The sequence below is a fragment of the Scyliorhinus canicula genome, chromosome 3 (assembly GCF_902713615.1).
Source record: "Scyliorhinus canicula chromosome 3, sScyCan1.1, whole genome shotgun sequence".
NCBI classification, from domain to species: domain Eukaryota; kingdom Metazoa; phylum Chordata; class Chondrichthyes; order Carcharhiniformes; family Scyliorhinidae; genus Scyliorhinus; species Scyliorhinus canicula.
The window spans coordinates 250,973,017-250,992,950 of record NC_052148.1 but is presented as its reverse complement, the minus strand read 5'-3'; the positions used below and the strand labels follow the sequence as shown (position 1 = coordinate 250,992,950).

Sequence of the window (19,934 nt, the reverse complement as noted above, 5' to 3'; positions counted from 1 at the left end):
GTCCTGTTTCCTGTGGGCAGCTGTTAGTAATTCTGACTGAGGCCTTTCTCCCTTCAGGCTGGCAGTGATTACTGAGTAGGCTCGTAGATTTTAGTCTCTTTAATACTGCGAGGCCTGGATAGAGTGGACGTCTCCACTAGTAGGAGAAACTAGAACCAGAGGGCACAATCTCAGACTCAAGGGACGATCCTTTCAAACAGAGATGAGCAGAAATGTCTTCAGCCAGAGGGTGATGAATCTGTGGAACTCCTTGCCGCAGAAAGCTATGGAGGCCAAATCACAGTGTCTTTAAGACAGAGATAGATAGGTTCTTGATTAATAAGGGGATCAGGGATTACGGGGAGAAGGCAGAGAATGGGGATGAGAAAAATATTAGCCGTGATTGAATGTTGAAGTGACTAGATGTCCCGAGTGGCCTAATTCTGCTCCTATGTCTTCTGGCCTATAAGCGGTAAACCTGTCCTTTCGAGATAACAAGAACCGGGCATCAGGAAGAAAGACCAAATAACTGGATACTAAACTGGCAACGGCTGGCACGCAATGCTTGTTCATGGAACAGCTACTGCGTGTCCTTGATAAGTGTGTCCCTGTCAGGCAGCGAGGAAGTGGTCGAGCAAGGGAATCGTGGTTTACTAAAGTAGTTGAATCACTTGTCAAGAGGAAGAAGGAGGCTTATGTAAAGATGAGATGTGAAGGTTCAGTTAGGCACTCGAGAGTTACAAGTTAGCTAGGAAGGACCTAAAGAGAGAGCTAAGAAGAGCCAGGAGGGGACATGAGAAGTCCTTGGCAGGTAGGATCTCGGAAAGCCCTAAAGCTTTCTATAGGTATGTCAGGAATAAAAGAATGACCCGGGTAAGAGTAGGGCCAGTCAAGTACAGTAGTGGGAAGTTGTGCGTGGAATCAGAGGAGATAGGAAAGGTGCTAAATGAATATTTTTCATCAGTATTCACACATGAAAAAGCCAATGTTGTCGAAGAGAATAGTGAGGTACAGGCTACTAGACTAGAAGGGCTTGAGGTTCATGAGGAGGTGTTAGCAATTCTGGAAAATGTGAAAATAGATAAGTCCCCTGGGCCGGGTGGGATTTATCCTAGGATTCTCTGGGAAGCTAGGGAGGAGATTTCTGAGCCTTTGACTTTGATCTTTATGTCGTCATTGTCTACAGGAATAGTGCCAGAAGATTGGAGGATAGCAAATTTTGTCCCCTTGTTCAAGAAGGGGTGTAGAGACAACCCCAGTAACTATAGACCAGTGAGTCTTATTTCTGTTGTGGGCAAAGTCTTGGAAAGGATTATAAGAGATAGGATTTATAATCATCTCGAAAGGAATAATTTGATTAGGGATAGTCAACACGGTTTTGTGAAGGCTATGTCGTGTCTCACAAACCTTATTGAGTTCTTTGAGAAGGTGACCAAACAGGTGGACGAGGGTAAAGCAGTTGATGTGGTGTATATGGATTTCAGCAAAGCGTTTGATAAGGTTCCCCACGATAGGCTATTGCAGAACACACGGAGGCATGGGATTCAGGGTGATTTAGCAGTTTGGATCAGAAATTGGCAAGCTGTAAGACAGAAGGTGATGGTTGATGGGAAAATGGGAGTTCAGTTACTAGTGGTGTACCGCAAGGATCTGTTTTGGGGCCACTGCTGTTTGTCATTTTTATAAATAACCTGGAGGAGGGCATAGAAGGATGGGTGAGTAAATTTGCGGATGACACTAAAGTCGGTGGAGTTGTGGACAGTGCGGAAGGATGTTGCAGGTTCCAGAGGGACGTAGATAAGCTGCAGAGCTGGGCTGAGAGGTGGCAAATGGAGTTTAATGCAGAAAAGTGTGTGGTGATACATTTTGGAAGGAGTAACAGGAATACAGAGTACTGAGCTAATGGTAAGATTCTTGGTAGTGTGGATGAGCAGAGAGATCTCGGTGTCCATGTACATAGATCCCTGAAAGTTGTCACCCAGGTTGATAGTGTTGTTAAGAAGGCGTACGGTGTGTTAGATTTTATTGGTAGAGGGATTGATTTTCGGAGCCATGAGGTCATGTTGCAGCTGTACAAAACTCTGGTGCGGCCGCATTTGGAGTATTGCGCGCAGTTCTAGTCGCCGCATTATAGGAAGGATGTGGAAGCATTGGAAATGGTGCAGAGATTTACCAGGATGTTACCTGATATGGAAGGAAGATCTTATGAGGAAAGGCTGAGGGACTTGAGGCTGTTTTTGTTAGAGAGAAGAAGGTTAAGAGGTGACTTAATTGAGGCATACAAGATGATCAGAGGATTAGATAGAGTGGACAGCGAGAGCCTTTTTCCTCAGATGGTGATGGCTAGCACGAGGGGACATAGCTTTAAATTGAGGGGAGATAGATATAGGACAGATGTCAGAGGTAGTTTCTTTAATCAGAGTAGTAAGGGTATGGAATGCCCTGCCTGCAACAGTAGTGGACTCGCCAACATTAAGGGCATTTAAATGGTCATTGGATAAACATATGGATGAGAAGGGAATAGTGTAGATGGGCTTTAGATTGGTTTCACAGGTTGGTGCAACATCGAGGGCTGAAGGGCCTGTACTGCGCTGTAATGTTCTATGTGGTGTCGCCAAAAATGGAATGTAGGTTTGTTCATCTTCAGGGTTTCAACCACACTGTCTGCAATTACTCTGGGTTTCCACATACACTCAAGCTTCAACTTTGAAGCACTCTTTCAGATTTTTGGCCATGTCAGGCAGAACACCACTGCTCCAAAGGCTCGCAGTAAGGAGGCACCAAACTTTGGCTTCTTTCAAGCCCACTTTGCTTCTCCTCTTGTAGCTCTTTCTTTAACTTGGAACTTTCTTTGACTTTACTTTTGGAAGTTCCTTGACCTTTCTCCTGTCTCCCTTGATGTGTCCTGCTCCGTGAGCCGCCATTTCTGTAATGGCACTCCTGCTCAAGTCACCTGACCTGTACATCTGTGGCATTCAAGCCCATTAAGCCCTTTTCATGCATGTAAGGCTATTACCCACGGCCAAGGAACAACAGAAGACAAACTGCGCATGTGCTAGCCTGTTCTCAGCCTGACCCTCTTCCAGTAGGATCGAAGATGGTGCCACGCGTGAAAACCTATTACTGGTACACTGCATCTATTATTCAGTGATATTTTTGTATCTCTTCTATTGACTTTAAACTATAGTTAGCCTCGGGTTAGGCATGAAAGACCTGAGAGCCACAGCCTGCTGGGACGTGAAGTTCCATGACAACGGCAACAAGTTCCCCATATGTTCTTCCACCTTGGAGGGAGAGGGGCAATACACCACACCTCTGCCAACATCTTCACTGTTACTTGAATAAACTAAAGACAGTAATACAATTTTTAAGATTTTCACGTTAATATTTGAACTATTTTCTCTTGTTCTGCGATCGATCTTCTGCTTTAGTTACTCTGAAATTTCTTTCTCAAAAGGTGCAGGGAATGTCATTCATTGCTGCTGTGTTAATTCTAAACCTGGATACTGCAGATGCCTTCATTGCCTTTGCTAACTTATTGAACAAACCATGTCAAATGGCATTTTTCCGTGTGGACCATGGCCTTGTGAGTACATAAATGCCTTTGTTCTGTCATGAAAGCTCCTTGGTTCACACCAGTTGTCTGGGGAAAGCTGAAAAGCTAATATAATTTTAAATTGTGTAATTAAATTACAGAACCAGAATTTCAGTAATATAGTGTCCAAAGAGGGCTGGCCATCACTACTTTCTTGCAAGTAATCAAAGATGGGCAACAAATACCAGCCTTGCCAACAATGCAGGCATCCCTTGAAATCAATTTTTAAAAGGGCGAGTTTTTCTCATTCTCCGCTAGAATTCTTTAATCAAGAGTGGAATGTTAGAGTAAAGAATATAACTACATACAGAACAAATGATCAAGATTTTGTGTGAAATGCTGGAACAGAAGGCATGCATATGAGATGCGTTCAGATTGCTTTTGTTTGCAACTTTGTAATGTTACTTTGTGACATGGTGGAGAAACTAATTGACCATGTGCAGAAACGTTTCCGTAGTAAGGTTTAATATCGAAATGGTAATATTGTATGCAGACACATTATCCTTTTAAAAAATACTGAAAGTTGCTTTAACAATGCAGAGTATTGAAACATGACGAGTTGTTTACAGCATAACCAAGTCTCTACTTAATGTACTGAATTGCTGCTTTAAGACCTTGCTGCAAGTCCCCAATTAAGATGGTCAGTCGGTTCATGCATCTCTGCAGCCAATCTCGAGATGTTAACTTTTTTTAAAAACAGTCCTCATTGCGTGTGTATTGGGAGGGATGGATGGGGATAAGTCAGAAGAGTAAAGAATATTTCCCTGTACACAACTACCTCTAGTTTCAACCAGGATGTGCAACCAAATCTAGCATAGCAACCTTGGATCGTTTTCCCTTCCAAATCCATGGGTGTTCAGGCCAGTTAGTAACAGTACCCCAGATATACCCTAGATCAGCTAACTTAGCATGTTTTGAAGATTGGACCCGAGATCCTTCTAGTGTGCAAGGCTCTTCTATTAATTGGGTAAGCTCACTGGCATTAGGATAATTGTAACAATTGCCGTAAAACTAAAAATATGCAATTAGCTATGCATTTTTCATGCAAAATTTAATAGAATTTTGATATGTAGCAGGGTTTTTCAAAGTGTGGGTTGCAACTCGCGGGCGGCTGCCGGAAGGGTTGCGGAGCCATCGGTCACTGTGTTCCTGCTGTGGTCCCGATCATGGGAGATGTGGTCAACGGCTGCTATTGGCTTTTAAATCGAGAATGCTGGCCGCGACTGGCTTTTAAATGCCAATGGTGCAGTCTTCAGGCCCCAAATGGCAGCAGAGAGCAGATCACGCACCTGGCACATACACTTGGCGTCAAGCGCCCTGCACTTTTGGCGTAAATTAACGCCAAAAGAGATCCCTCCGTTTTCTAGCTGCAAGCGAGAAAGACAACAGGATTGTGAAGAAGGATTGTTTTGTTGTTAGGAAAAGAGGGCCAGAGACACAAACAACAGTGTACTTCCTGACCAGGATGTCACAACTGAATCTGCTGGCTCAGGAAAGGCCACAACAGGACAAAGCAGTGCTAGTGTTAGCTCTGTACAGAGCTCCAGGGCCTCTGGTGAACAGCCAACAAAGAAAAATCTGAAATCAGAAAAAAAGCAGTATAAGGATAATTTCTTGCGATATGGCTTTGTTAATTGTGCCGATGCAAAGCCCATGTGTGTTATAAGCAGGGAAGTACTGGCAAATGAGAGTTCAAAATTTCAAAGGCGTTTAAAGACTAAGCATAACGAGTCTGAGGACAAACCTCTAGATTTTTTTCAAAGGATGCAGCAAAAACTTGAAATGTAACATTGAATGACAAAGCACAGTTAGTCCCTTGCATGGTAGCTTACTACGCAGCCAAAGAGAAAATGACCTACATTAGCAGGGAGATTAATTCTCCCTGCAGCATTAGACATGCCTCTTACGATCCGAGCTGAGAGGTTAGCTGAAAAACTGGAATACATCCCACTTAGTGATAACACAGTGGCTCGCCGAATTTGTGATATTGCTGATAATTTAGAAGCCCAGCTTATTTCTCGTTTCATGTCAGCACAGGGATTCTCAATACAGTTGGATGAAAGTACAGATGTTTCAGATTGTGCAACCTTGCTAGTTTAGGTTGGATTTGGAGTCATAGAATTCCTACGGTGCAGAAAGAGACCATTCGACCCATCGAGTCTGCACCGACACTGAACGAGCACCTCGCCTAGACCCACTCCTCTCTATCCCGATAACCTCATTTAACCTCGACACTTAGGGGCAATTTAGCATGGCCGATCCACCTCACCTGCACATTTTTGGGCTGTGTGAGGAAACCGGAGCTCACGAAGGAAACCCACGCAGACACTGGGAGGAAGTGCAAACTCCACACTGAATCACCCAAGGCCGGAGTTGAACCCGGGACCCTGACGCTGAGAGGCAGCAGTGCTAACCACTGGCGCAGTGGATTTGGTGATGTTTTGCTGTGCTGCTGACATTACCAACCAGCACGACTGGCACACATTTATGAAACATTGAACAGATACGTAGTTGGAAAGTGCGGCTTGACTGGGTTCATCGCAGAGGAATCACAAGCGATGGGGTGGCCAACATGACTGGGACAAACAGCGGAGTCATATTAAGGAGGCAGCTGGTCAGGACATTGTTTGGAATCATCGTTTTATTCACCGTGAGGCATCGTCATCGAAAGGAACTCTATCTGATCTTGAAGTGGCGTTGAAAAGAATTGTGAAAGTTGTGAATTTCATTAACTGCAACGTACTCAATACCAGGCTTTTTGAGACTGTGTTTTGATATGCAGGTCGAGCACACACAGTTATTGTTCCACACAGAGGTACTTTGACTGTCAAAGGGTAGGCTGCTTGGCAGAGTTTGCAAACTGAACTATGAAATCCAAGCTTTCCTTCTTGAAATATCACCCCTCTGGCTGGTGATGAAACGGCTGTGTCTTACCTTGCAGACGTCTTTTCAATTCTGAACACACTGAACCTCAAATTGCAAGGGAAGGATGTTGATTGCTTTCGGTACTGTGACGAAATAGATGCTTCCCAAAAATAATTGAAAGTTTGGCAAGTGCGAGTACAAAGCCAAAACTACTACATATTCCCCCCACTGCTAGGACACATCGGGGGAAAAAAACAGTGTTAGTGAGGGACCTGTCAACAGACTGACAAGCCTTACCCAGTTGTATCTGGCTGTTCTGATCAACAATTTTTGCCGCTACTTTCCAGAGATGTTTCAGGTTTCGAAAGAGAAGGGGTGAAATGAAAAATCCTTTTGAGGTTGAGAAACCAGAGGCAATTATTAACTTGCAGCTGAAGGGACTGAACTTGTGTGCCTCACCTGTGACAGCACATTAAAAACTCGCGCCAAATCCATGAAGCTGTCAGCATTTTGGAATGGAGTATCCATTGCTGAGCAAAACAAGCATGGGCCGCGATGCATGGCCGGTTGGTAAAAGTGAGTCCTGGGGATAAAAGTTTGAAAAAGATTGATACAAAGTGCAGCTTGATATAAATTATAAATTACTCTTCATTCATTCTATAAACAAAAATGGCTTACCTGCTTGCTGAGTTTACATAATACTGTTACCACAGTTTAAAGCATCCTTATTTAAATTGGGAGGCTGCTTTTATTTGCCAAAAATCTTTAACCGTTACAATTTGCGTTAAAGTCCATCTCAAAGTTGCTTCCAACAGCATGTTAAGTTTCATTTGAGGAGGAAGTTGCAGGATGTTGCCTGGTATGGAGGGTGCTAGCTATGAAGAAAGGTTGAGTAGATTAGGATTGTTTTCGTTGGAAAGACGGAGGTTGAGGGGGGACCTGATTGAGGTCTACAAAATTGAGAGGTATGGACAGGGTGAATAGCAACAAGCTTTTCCCAAGAGTGGGGGTGTCAGTCACAAGGGGTCACGATTTCAAGGTGAGAGGGGGAAAGTTTAAGGGAGATGTGCGTGGAAAGTTTTTTACGCAGAGTGTGGTGGGTGCCTGGAACGCTTTACCAGCGGAGGTGGTCGAGGCGGGCACGATAGCATAATTTAAGAGGCATCTAGACAGGTATATGAATGGGTGGGAACAGAGGGAAGTAGACCTTGGAAAATAGGAGACGGGTCTAGATAAAGGATCTGGATCGGCGCAGGCTGGGCGGGCCGAAGGGCCTGTTCCTGTGCTGTAATTTTCTTTGTTCTTTGTAAGAAATATAGCTATGCTTACTAATTTGTACCTGAGGGAAAGGTAGATGATAGGGTGAAAATATTATTATAACCTGGTAGATACAAAGGTTGGCCTGGGCACTAAATATATGTTGAAGAAACTGGTTTATCAAGCTAAAAAAAAACACTAACTTATGGAAGAGTTGGCTTGAAGGCACAGATAAATATTTATAGATGAAAGCAGAATATATTCTTTAAATGCAAACAGGAATTACCAAAAGTATTAATGGGTAGCATTTCGTTTACACTGGCAATTGTGTGTGGCAGATGAATCCTGTTCATACCAACATTTTAAAAAAAAAAATTTCGAGTACCCAATTAATTTTTTCCAATTAAGGGCAATTTAGCGTGTTCAATCCACCTACCTTGCACATCTTTGGGTTGTGGGGGAGAAACCCACGCAAACACGGGGAGAATGTGCAAACTCCACACGGACAGTGACCCAGAGCCAGGATTGAACCTGGCACCTCGGCGCCGTGAGACTGCAGTGCTACCACTGCACCACCGTGCTGCCCCTCATACCAACATTCTTGCCTTAAGATTTATAGTGGTGCTACATGAAGGATGTTATTGTAAATTACATTTTGAAAGGTTTGAAGGCCTTTGGAGAAACCTTCAATGACCATGGTGATCTGAAATTGTGATTTCAAATCTTGGTTGGCTAAGCATTTTTACTGGTTATTGCCTATTCTAATTAATAGGACGGTTGTTTAGTTTTCATTATAACAATAGTTTTCAAACATTTTTTCTTCTCTCCTAAAGATGTTGAAATATTTTGCAGCCTTTGAGGTATTCTTTGAGGAAAACCTACCGAGGTTATTTGCACATTTCAAGAGAAACAACCTTACCCCAGATATTTATTTAATTGACTGGTAAGCAGTGTTCTCTTAACTTTCTGACGCTTTTAATGCTATATTAATGCAAATTTCTGTTGGCGCCTCTTCTGGTCTCAACAATAGTTGAGCACTGGCAGAGTGGATGTTAACTACTAAAGTTAAAACTATTTTTAGATGCGCTCTTTCATTTTCTGAGTTTAAAAAAAAAAAGAAACAGCTCCTTGAAATGTAGAATGATTCCTGGAACTAAAGCATTCATTAATCCAATTCTCATACACATATATGCACGGTGCCAAAAAGCTTTTGGCTTTTATGTAGTTTACAAAAGGATAATCTTCAAGACCATTATCGCTAGCATGCTGTGTTGGATGGTGGGGTATAATTGAACTCCTTCCCACAGTGGTGGGGGAAACTAATTGGAGAAGCTCTTTTTTTAAGGCAGAAAGGAGTGATTAGAAATTAATTTATTTAAATTGATGGGGCTTCTAGTTCATTATTTACAACGCTTGGAATTATTACTTTTTTTGCCATGAGACTGTGAATGCTTGGCAAATACACTAGACTTCTATGATGTATACAGTCAGTGAAGCATAATTTTCAGGTGAAGTGACAGAGAGTGGTGGTTAACTAGGCTACTGCTTACAGATATAATTGAGTTCCTCGCTTAAATGTATTCATTCTGTCTTTAGCTTTAGATTTTGCTAATAAATTCCAATGTCCATATTCATATGGAAACTACCTATATCACCCCCACCACTTATATTGTTCTTGCTTTCCACATTAAGCTGCCAATATAAGACAAATAATGCCAACCATTTTCCAGGGCTATAAGGCTCTGATTGCAAAGGTGCTGCTTACAACCCAAGTGTCAAACAGTTTAATAAATGGACTTAATTTAAAAGGTTATGTTGATATCAATGAGAAATCTGGCCTTACAGTTTTCATGAGCTGTTCATACTTTGTTGAAAGAGAAAACACTGGAAAAGCTCAGCAGGCCTGGCTACATCTGTAGGGAGCGAAAAGAGCTAATGTTTCAAGTCTGATGACTCTTTGTCAAAGCTAACAGACAGAGAAAGTGGGAAATATTTATACGGTGGAGTGAGAATGAAAGATGAAACCCAGGGAAACCCTGGCCGCAGAAACCAAGGGGAAAGAGTGCTAATGGCAGTCCCCAGAGAGGACAAAAGATGTGAAGGGTCAAACAGCAGGGAAACTAACATCAGAGGATGAACTGTAGATGTGGGGGAAGCAAAGAGGAGAAAGGTGAAGGAAAGGTGGGTAAGATTGGGAGGGGGGGGGGAATTAAATGTATATTAAGAAAGAAATGGTAAAAGACAGTTAAAATAAAATGAAAACAAATGGGTCGAGGTGGGGTAGAGCTGATCATCTGAAGTTATTGAATTCGATGTTCAGGCCAGAAGGCTGTAGTGTGCCTAACCAGAAAATGAGATGTTGTTCCTCCAGGTTGCATTAAGCTTCACTGGAACATTGCAGCAGGCCAAGAACAGACATGTGGGCATGGGAGCAGGGTCTTTTGTTAAAATGGCAAACAACAGGAAGGTCAGGATCCTGAACGCGCACAGACCGAAGATGCTCAGCAAAGCGATCACCCAGTCTGCGTTTGGTCTCTCCGATATAGAGGAGACCACATTGGGAGCAGCGAATGCAGTAGATCAAATTGGAAGAGATGCAAGTGAAACGCTGCTTAACCTGGAATGAATGTTTTGAATCTGGGGCGTTAAGCATGGAAGAGTTAAAGGGGCAGGTGTTACACCTTCTGCGATTGCATGGGAAGGTGCCATGGGTGATGGGAGAGGTACTGGGTATGGTGTAGGAGTGGACTAGATTGTCTTGGTGGGAACGGTCTCTGCGGAATGCTGACCGAGGGAGTGAAGGGAAGATGTGTTTGGTGGCGGCATCACGCTGGAGTTGATGAAAATGGCGGAGGATTATGCTTTGCATCCGGAGGCTGGTGGGGTGAAATGTGAGAACGAGAGGGACTCTATCCTTGTTCTGGGAGGGAGTGGAGGGGGCAAGGGTAGTGGTGCGGGAGATGGACCGCACACTGTTGAGGGCCCTATCCACAACTGTATAAATATTATATAAATATTTCCCACTTTCTCTGACTGTTAGCTTTGACAGAGTCATCGGACTCGAAACGTTAGCTCTTTTCTCTCCCTACAGATGCTGCCAGACTTGCTGAGATTTTCCAGCATTTTCTCTTTTGTTTCAGATTCCAGCATCTGCAGTAATTTGCTTTCATACTTTGTTGAAGGACGATCACTTTCTAACGATAAGGTTCTAACAATTGCCCAGAGAAATTAATTACTGTTTAAAAATAAAATTCTGGTTGCTTCCCTTTTTGCATTCACGGTCCACCATGTACGACAGGCATACCACATTACCACTAATGCATGCATTGTAAATGACGGAGGCTGTTTAAGTTCCTGAAACTATAATTATTGTGGCACTGCAGCACCTCCACTGATGGGAGGATGTAATTACAGTATGACAAATTTTCAGTCGGTAATTTCTGTTATAAACACGACCATTTACAGTTATTATGGAAAATGTTTATGGGTGATGCACAAATATGTGACATTTTTAGTACATTGTTCCTATTGTTTCACAACTATGCATTTGTGCTGTTATTGAACATTTACAGTAGGTTTATTTTTATTGTAACAAGGATTTACAAAGATTGTAGGAAGTGGGAAAAAAAAATGATGAGGACAAATACCTGCCTTTTCTTTTGAGCCCTGGTACTATGAAGGGCACATGTTCATATTTCAGTTTTAAAGAAATGATCACATATCAGTTCCTATAAATGATACAATTGGTTCTACTGGACAAATGAATAAGTTGAATTCTACCACATTCATGTACGGTTCTTATGTAGGACAAGGTCATCCTTCAAGTGTTAAATTGGCATTTGAATTCACAAGAAATGTTTTCAAACTGGCATGAATTTGGTAAACATAAGGAAGGCCTCATCTGGATTGACTTGAACAGCACATTGGCAAAACAATTTTCTAAAAAACTTGGTTGCCAGATGTCCACTATTCTTTAGGCATTTCTGAAACAAATATTTGACTGCTACAAGTAATACTTTAAAAATGGTAATTGAAGGTGTAATGATTGTGTTTAATTCCCTTCAGGATCTTCACTCTGTACAGTAAATCTTTCCCTCTGGACCTTGCATGTCGTGTTTGGGATGTATTCTGCCGGGATGAAGAGGAATTTCTCTTCAGAACTGCTCTGGGGATCTTAAAGCTATATGAGGATATTTTGACCCAATTGGATTTTATCCACATGGCACAGTTCCTGACCAAACTCCCTGAAGATATGTCATCTGAGGATTTGTTTGGAGCCATTGCAGCCATTCAGTTACAGAGCAGAAATAAAAAGTGGTCTCAGGTAAGAGCGAAGTAAAGCTCTTATTACTATGAGAGAGAAAAACAATGTAATTTATTGATGCTGAAGTATTTTTTTCTTCTCTTGATCCCTTAAATTGAATTATTGCAAAAATAGGAACTAATCTTCAACCTTTGTTATCAGAATATTTACCATTTGAAATAAATGGGCTGAATTTTACCCCAGGCCTCGGGGGCCCTGATATTTAATTGAAATATGGGCACCTAGCCCGCACTTAGCTGTTGTGGGATTGGCTCGGCAATTTTACCACTGGTGGCCTCCTATCGGCCATCTATGACCCCAAATCCTACCAAGGACAGTAGTGATGCTGCCAACACTATTAGAGAACCAAAAACACTGAAGCCTCAACAGCACCACCAGCGAAGGTGGTTGCTGCTGATGCTGATTGGAGACCTTGAAGATGGATGCACCTTTGTCAGAGGCAAGTACAAATTAAGTTCAAGATGGCCCAGGAGGAAGGCCCCCTGCTGATTGCAGGGTAGATCCTTCTGGGGAGAATGTTTAGAGCCCCAACGTTAACCTTCATAGAATTTACAGTGCTGAAGGAGGCCATTCGGCCCATTGAGTCTGCACCGGCCCTACCTAAGCCCACACCTCCACCCTATCCCCACACCTTCACCCTATGCCCGAGAGGTTGTCTCGGTTGTTGGCCATGGAGGCTCAAGCTCTAATGGCCTCCTGAATTATTGCTTGTCCTTTCTCTAGTTAACCTCGTGAACTCTTCACCTCTCTCACTGTTTATGTTAATCCCCTCTCTAGAGTCCAAGTTATATGACACTGGTCCCTACACCTATCAGGTGGAGGTCATCCCAAAAGTGCAGCTCCCTCTTTTCCACAGTATTGGTACCAAAGATGAATTGAAATCCATTTTTCCCACACCAATCTTTGAGCCATGTATTCGACACTCATCTTATTTTACTTTGTGCCAATTGGCACATGGCTCAGTCCGTGATCCAGAAACAATTATTTTCATGTGTCTGCTTTTTAATTTAGTTTAATATTTAATAATCTTTATTGTCACAAGTAGGCTTGCATTAACACTGCAGTGAAGTTACTGCGAAAAGCCCCTAATCGCCACATTCCGGCGCCTGTTTGGGTACACGGAGGGAGAATTCAAAATGTCCAATTCACCTCACAACACGTCTTTCGGACCTTGTGGGAGCAAACCGGAGCACCCAGAGGAAACCCACGCAGACACAGGGAGAACGTGCAGAGTCCGCACAAAGTGACCCAAGCCGGGAATCAAACCTGGGACCCTGGTGCTGTGAAGCAACAATGCTAACCATTCTGCTACCGCACTGCCCAGATAGCTTTGAGATACTCATAGTCCCTCACCAAAACCCGTCTCTTAGTCCTACCTATCTCGTTACCCACATGCAGAACGATAACTGGATCCTTCCGTTCAATTCCAAGATGGGCCCATAACTTCCTCAGAGTGGATGTCATTTGTGTTGGGGAAGGGAACCCATGCGAGGCTGGGTCTGGGTTTTTAAATAGTTACTCTGGGAGTTAGAAGTGAATTTTTTTCCTCTTTTTCAGAGTAACAATCAGGGTAAAACTGACACAACCACCCGAAGTTAGCGATTTAAACCGCTTCTGTCAGATGGCTTCCAGCCCTGCGCTATTGCCCAGAGGAAGTTAGCACATCTGACAATTGCTGGGTCAACCCTTACAGCTTTGAGATACTCATAGTCCCTCACCAAAACCCCTCTCTTAGTCCTACCTATCTCGTTACCCACATGCAGAACGATAACTGGATCCTTCCTTTCAATTCCAAGATGGGCCCATAACTACCTCAGAGTGGATGTCATTTGTTTTGGGGAGGGGCACAAGTTCCGAAAGACGTGCTGTTGGGTGAATTGGGCATTCTGAATTCTCCCTCTGTGCACCCGAACAGACGCCGGAATGTGGCGACTAGGGGCTTTTCACAGTAACTTCATTGCAGTGTTAATGTAAGCCTACTTGGGACAATGAAGATTATTAAGTATTAAATTAAAAAGCAGACCCATGAAAATAATTGTTTCTGGATCACCGACTGAGCCATGTGCCAATTGGCACAAAGTAAATAAGATAAGAGAGTTGAATACATGGCTCAATGATTGGTGTGGGAGAAATGGATTTCAATTCATGGGAAATGTCTGGAGGGATTCCCCAGCACATCACTGGGGTACCCCCCAAATTAGACACTGGTGAATCAGGAAGTTGTGGCCCATTGTCTCCATCCTGGGAGAGATGTCCGTAACTCTGGCACCAGGCAGACAACACAACCTTCAGGAATCTCACTGTTGGCTGCAGAGCACCATATCCACTGAACAATACCTCCCCCTGTTCACATCTCCGCCTCCCACTTGAGTGGCTCTCTGCGCCAGAGTGTTGAATCTCTGATGCAACCCTATTTTTAAAAACTTAACCTATCGATAGGGGCAGCAGGGTAGCATGGTGGTTAGCATAAATGCTTCACAGCTCCAGGGTCCCAGGTTCGATTCCCGGCTGGGTCACTGTCTGTGTGGAGTCTGCACGTCCTCCCCCTGTGTGCATGGGTTTCCTCCGGGTGCTCCGGTTTCCTCCCACAGTCCAAAGATGTGCGGGTTAGGTGGATTGGCCATGCTAAATTGCCCGTAGTGTCCTAATAAAAGTAAGGTTAAGGGGGGGGTTGTTGGGTTACGGGTATGGGGTGGATACGTGGGTTTGAGTAGGGTGATCATGGCTCGGCACAACATTGAGGGCCCAAGGGCCTGTTCTGTGCTGTACTGTTCTATGTTCTATGATAGCCTGAAATTCTGCATTGGCTTCATCAGTCTTGATTTTTCTTTTTAATTTTTCACTTTCAGGTATTGTCAGCACTGCAGAAAGATACAAGAGAGGTGGACAAAGGAAGCCCAGCTCTGAAACGATGACCTGCATATTTGAACGTTTGAAGCCAGATTGCAGTACGTTATGGCCACCATATTCAAAAATGCATATCAGACTTTGTAAATTACAGTGAAGGGGTTTTTACTGTGATTTACAACAATCATCGAGTTATCTGATACACTGGAAATTAGCCTTAAAAGAATATATTTTACGTAATTTAAATCATGGATGCAGCCTTAAGAATCTTGAACAGTTTCATCTCCTATCAATCACATGAGGTTACTTTAGTTGAACAATTTTAAACTTCATTAATACAGTACGACCAAAGTATTTTTTCAGTTGTTTTTGACCAACTTTTCGTGAAGCATTTTAAGTAGGTGGCACATGACATACTGCCAGCAGGGTCACAAATTTGATCAACATGTGATTTGTAAAGCGCGCATGTCCACTCTCAAAGAACATGTAATAGAATGGGTCCAGAAATTTGACAGCGTAGTTTTCCTTTCAACTCAGCTGCCCTAATTTCATCTCACTGGAGATTTGGGGTCATATTGAACTTCAACCATAACCCCATAAATTAATGTTTCCAACCATTTTATATCTTTGTATAACTGGAAGCATCTAACTTCAGCTCAGTTTCAAATAAACTTTGTACTTCACCTCCCCCTGTTTATATAGCAGTTTTTCTTTATGGATAACTGTGCACCCCATTAATTTAATGTGCATCTCATCTCACCTTAAAGGAGAAGACAGAGCTGTGGCTGCATCCATCCATCCATCATGAACTGTTTAAAGCCATACCACCTAATCTTTCCATGAGCTTTACATCGAAATACAGGTCATTTTGCTGCTTGTGCAAACAAATTCCAGAGTACCGTTATTGAATAATGTACAAAAATATGATTTTCGGTAGCAAAGCACGTGTTTCTTTTTGCAGGCCATAATGCAGTTTCTACGTCAGCATTATTGTTATAAAACTTTTGTATTTTGATTGTGGCCTCTGCTACAGTCAATCTATCCATTGCAAGCTGTAGAAGAAACTTTAGCATCTGCATGGCCATACATTTAATCTTATCAGTAAAGTAAGGAGCCATTGGTGTGAAGGGGCAGACTGCAGTGCTCAAAACTAGTGCACTCAATAAAATGTGTGGGGTGCTCCTTGCCACTCTCCAACACCGGGTAGTTTTCTGTGATCAAACAATTAATAGGTGGCCTGCTGTACACCAGCGGTTTACAAGGAAAGCTAATAAACAGCCTTTCTTTAAGCTCTTGCTGAAACTGCTGGAGATGGGCTCACTTGTATTTTTACTGAGCTGTGTTAGCAGATTCATATTACCTATTTGGCTTTGACATACTGAAAATATCAATGTGGCACAAAGCATGCGAGTTTTGGGAGTCCTGGTTACCATCATAAATCATTCACTTGGCTCAATGGCTCAGTTAGATTTATCTAACCCATAATGACCAGTAGTACTTGGGTCAGCTTCTTGGACTGTACTTGTTTTTCAGCTCTTAACTAGAATAGAAGAGCCCTTGGACTAAAGAGGATTTAAAAAATCTCAGCCAGAATCCCAGCTCCTGATCGCGACAAATCATCTTTATCGGAAAGTCCACATGTATGAACATCAGGTGAGCAAAACACATTTTGCTCATCTGTAAGGTCACATAGTATCAGTGACACTGTGATGCCATATTAGTTCACATCTTCAAAGAAATAAAACCTTTCTGAAAAAACTGACGGCAGTTTGGAGTTTTGAGCATATTCTTAAATTAGCCAGTCGTTCAATACAATTGCTTAGCTAAATTGTTATTGAAATGATCCATCCATTCCAAATATATTTTAACCTAAAGTAAAGCAGAACATGGTTAAATCTTTTTTCACAGCTGAATGCACATTAATATTTCTGATCTTTGCTCTCCACTTCTTTCCCAGACATGGTTTTTCTCTGTTCTCCTGAAGTTAATAACTAGTACGTGTAGACTTGCATCGTAGCACACCTAAGTGGCCCCAGTTCATGTTGAGTCTAAATTCTGACGGTTGTAAACATTTTTAACATGCAGCATAACTGATGTTCGGCGCTGCCCCCCTTTGCCTCCAACATGCATGTTCCAGCAGGAATCATTCAATATTGAGTATGAGTGCTGGCCAGTCGTCTTCTTCCTCAACCGTTAACTGATTACTTCTGTATCTAACTGAAACTGTAAAGGTTGTTTCGCATAATCAAACACTAAGGTACCTCCTGACAATAAGATATTTTGACACGCAAAAGAATCTAGCCCAGTTCTGAATTGAATCCTAATTCTATTAAACTTTGTTGTTTGGGTATTGGAATTTGTTAGTACTGATGCATGTTGGGATGGGTTACTGAATTAATGCCGATGTGCAATATGATGATCAGGACAAAACGGTAATTAACACTATGTCCAGTTACATCCTCAGGAACTCACACCAAAATTTTAAACTGGCAGTATCTAATTGCATCGCTGGGCTTTGTGGTTCCATGCTGTCAGGTTAACATGTTCACGAGGGTTTAGAGGTCAACTTCTGCTAAAATGCTTCCATAATATTGCATTCCCAATTAAACTCAAACACTGCTCGTTTTTCACCCTCATAATGCTTTATGATCAACATGCGATCAAAGGGTTTGCGTGTTTTAAATTTGTTGTCCTATGTTTTTTTTGTACCTCTGAATACGTGAGAGCTCCGGGTTTGTGAACAAAAAGATGTGATGACCCGTGCGTCTCAATGTCAGCTTGGTTTTTTTGTACTAGTGACCTGAAATTTCCTTTTGAGGAACATAGGAGATCTTGCTGTCAACTGTATTGTAAGCTATTGTTACGCAAACACTTCAGTGAATAGATGTGTAATAGGACTTCCATCAGCAGGGATTCAGCCATACAGAATCATCCCAAATTAAGAGTGGGAGGAACTCTCAGAACTGCAGGCATATTTGGAAACCTTGTTTGAAGAGAATTCTCTATTTTCCAGGTTGAAAATCTGAACTAAATGGAAAAAAAAACAGTTACACAAAGTTCAGGAATATGTTTGATTTTGGGTCATATGCATAATTAACAGGTCGAGTTAAGGTTTATTTATCTGGATTATGCAAAACGTTGTCGTGAAGAGGTACAGTACAGAGGGTACAGTACCATGCACAGGACCACATTCCCATGGAGGAAATAAAATGAGCTATAAATAAACTAAGCTTCTCCTTCCCTACTGACTGCTGTAGGAGATGTGAATAATTGGACATCGAAGGCCTGTTAGCAGAAAGTGACTTATTTGCACTTGTGTAATACAATACCTGATAAATGTCTGTGTAACTTGTGCTGGTGAAGCTGCTTTTTTTTTCCAGTTGTTTGTGTGCAGTACTTCCACCATTTAGTGCTTTGTATAGATGTGTCATACCGATGAAGATTTAGTGTGGTAGTGTGAAGAGTTAAATGCTGCAATAAGTAAATATTTGCACAGTTTCTTTTAAGAGAATTTATCATGAAATATCCCTCATGGGGTGTAGTTGAGAACTTTTTCTTTGATTTCGATTTGAGGTACAAACAATACAATTATGATGTGTATATAAGTCTCAATCAAATTAGATAATTTCAAATTGTACAGATGGAAATGTTTAAGGACTATGTTTATATCTATTTTGGAGGACCATGACCCTTTCATTTTAACTGCAGTGTGATTTATTTCCCACATTTGATGTTTTTGGGACAGGAACCACTCCTTATTTTCCCCGGATTTTGGAAAGTTTCTGCTGTTTTGGCACTGGAAGTGGTTTTCACACATTTTAAATGTGCCTCATTAATTGTACAATCATTGGAATGTAATTGACCCAGTTTCAAAATTATGAACCAACATTTTAAAAAGCACGTCTGTAGTTTTAATAATGGTCCATACTCTATTAATCCTTGCAGTATGTTTGGCTACAAATGCTTTAAGCTGAGCAGACTGAGAATCAGCCGATTGTGGAAAAAGCTATACTAAGTTACAAAATATAAGATTTTCCTTCAAATGTAAATAAGATGTTTTCCTAAAAGAAATAACTCTGAATAAAGACAGACTGATAGTGAAATGTTTGGCCTTTGTATGTTTTTGTTAGGATCTTGCAGCTCCACAGCCATGAACCTGTTTATAAATTTGCGTGCCGTTCTGGAAACCGATTTAAACCAAAGCAGTTCATTGACGCGTTTAAAGATGTTGTCAATATGGTAGATCAATCCAGAGCATAACTTTCAAAAAATGGATCAGGTATGGCAGTGGCTTTGATCCGCGTGCGCGCTCCCATTCCACTGGACAGGACATCTGCTAAAACCTCGAACAGGAAAGTCACATGGTCTCTAAGGTTCACCACGACAATGTTTTAATCAGATCATAACATATTGTAAGTACTGAGATAGTTTGAAAAAAAAAGGCTTGTGCAATGGCTCTAAATTTCCCTGTGAAATTTTTAACATTTGCCAGCCGATGGGTTGATTGTAGGTTCATGAATCAATCAGCTGGTTACACTATGGCAACGTAAGCTTTTGATGCATTCAATCTAATGCTCAACGGTTAATATCATATTACCAAATAACCTTGAATTTAACTTTACACCATGGAGTCTCACACCACAGGTCCAAGCTGTGTAAGATGAGGACCTGACAGCACGCTGAACCAGATTGACACCTGATTCTCCTGTTTTGCTATCACTTTCAAGTCAAGGTGCATATTAAATAATTTAGCACTGGCAGCCCCTTGTATTCCTGCAACCGTTTAAGCTTTTTTTGAACCAGAAATCTCTACACCTGTCCAATTTGTTACGTATTTAATGATTGTAGATATAAAATATATTTTAAATGCAAGGATCCATTGAGACCATTGTTGTAGCTTTTCATTTTCAATCATCCGTTAATACTGAAAGTTACCAGATTCCATCAAATGTTAACCATCAGTTGCACTATGTCATGCATATCAGTTTTCAAAGCATTGTCTTATGAGGTGATAGCTATTACATGTGACTGGCCTGAGAGTCCAGGAGAGGCACAGCAGGGGCATGC

General features: G+C 41.9%; 1 protein-coding gene across 1 annotated transcript in view; it reads left to right on the top strand.

Annotated features, from left to right (window-relative positions):
* The window catches only part of LOC119963424 (TBC1 domain family member 14-like), a 45,067-nt gene extending 26,097 nt beyond the window's left edge, over positions 1 to 18,970 (top strand). Inside the window, exons 9-12 of the mRNA XM_038792530.1 lie at positions 3,437 to 3,565; positions 8,530 to 8,639; positions 11,762 to 12,020; positions 14,870 to 18,970. Of these exons, the coding sequence (XP_038648458.1) occupies positions 3,437 to 3,565; positions 8,530 to 8,639; positions 11,762 to 12,020; positions 14,870 to 14,935 (564 nt within the window). The 3' untranslated portion in view covers positions 14,936 to 18,970. The remainder of the gene's footprint in view (positions 1 to 3,436; positions 3,566 to 8,529; positions 8,640 to 11,761; positions 12,021 to 14,869) is intronic.
* Positions 18,971 to 19,934: the final 964 nt, after the last annotated feature.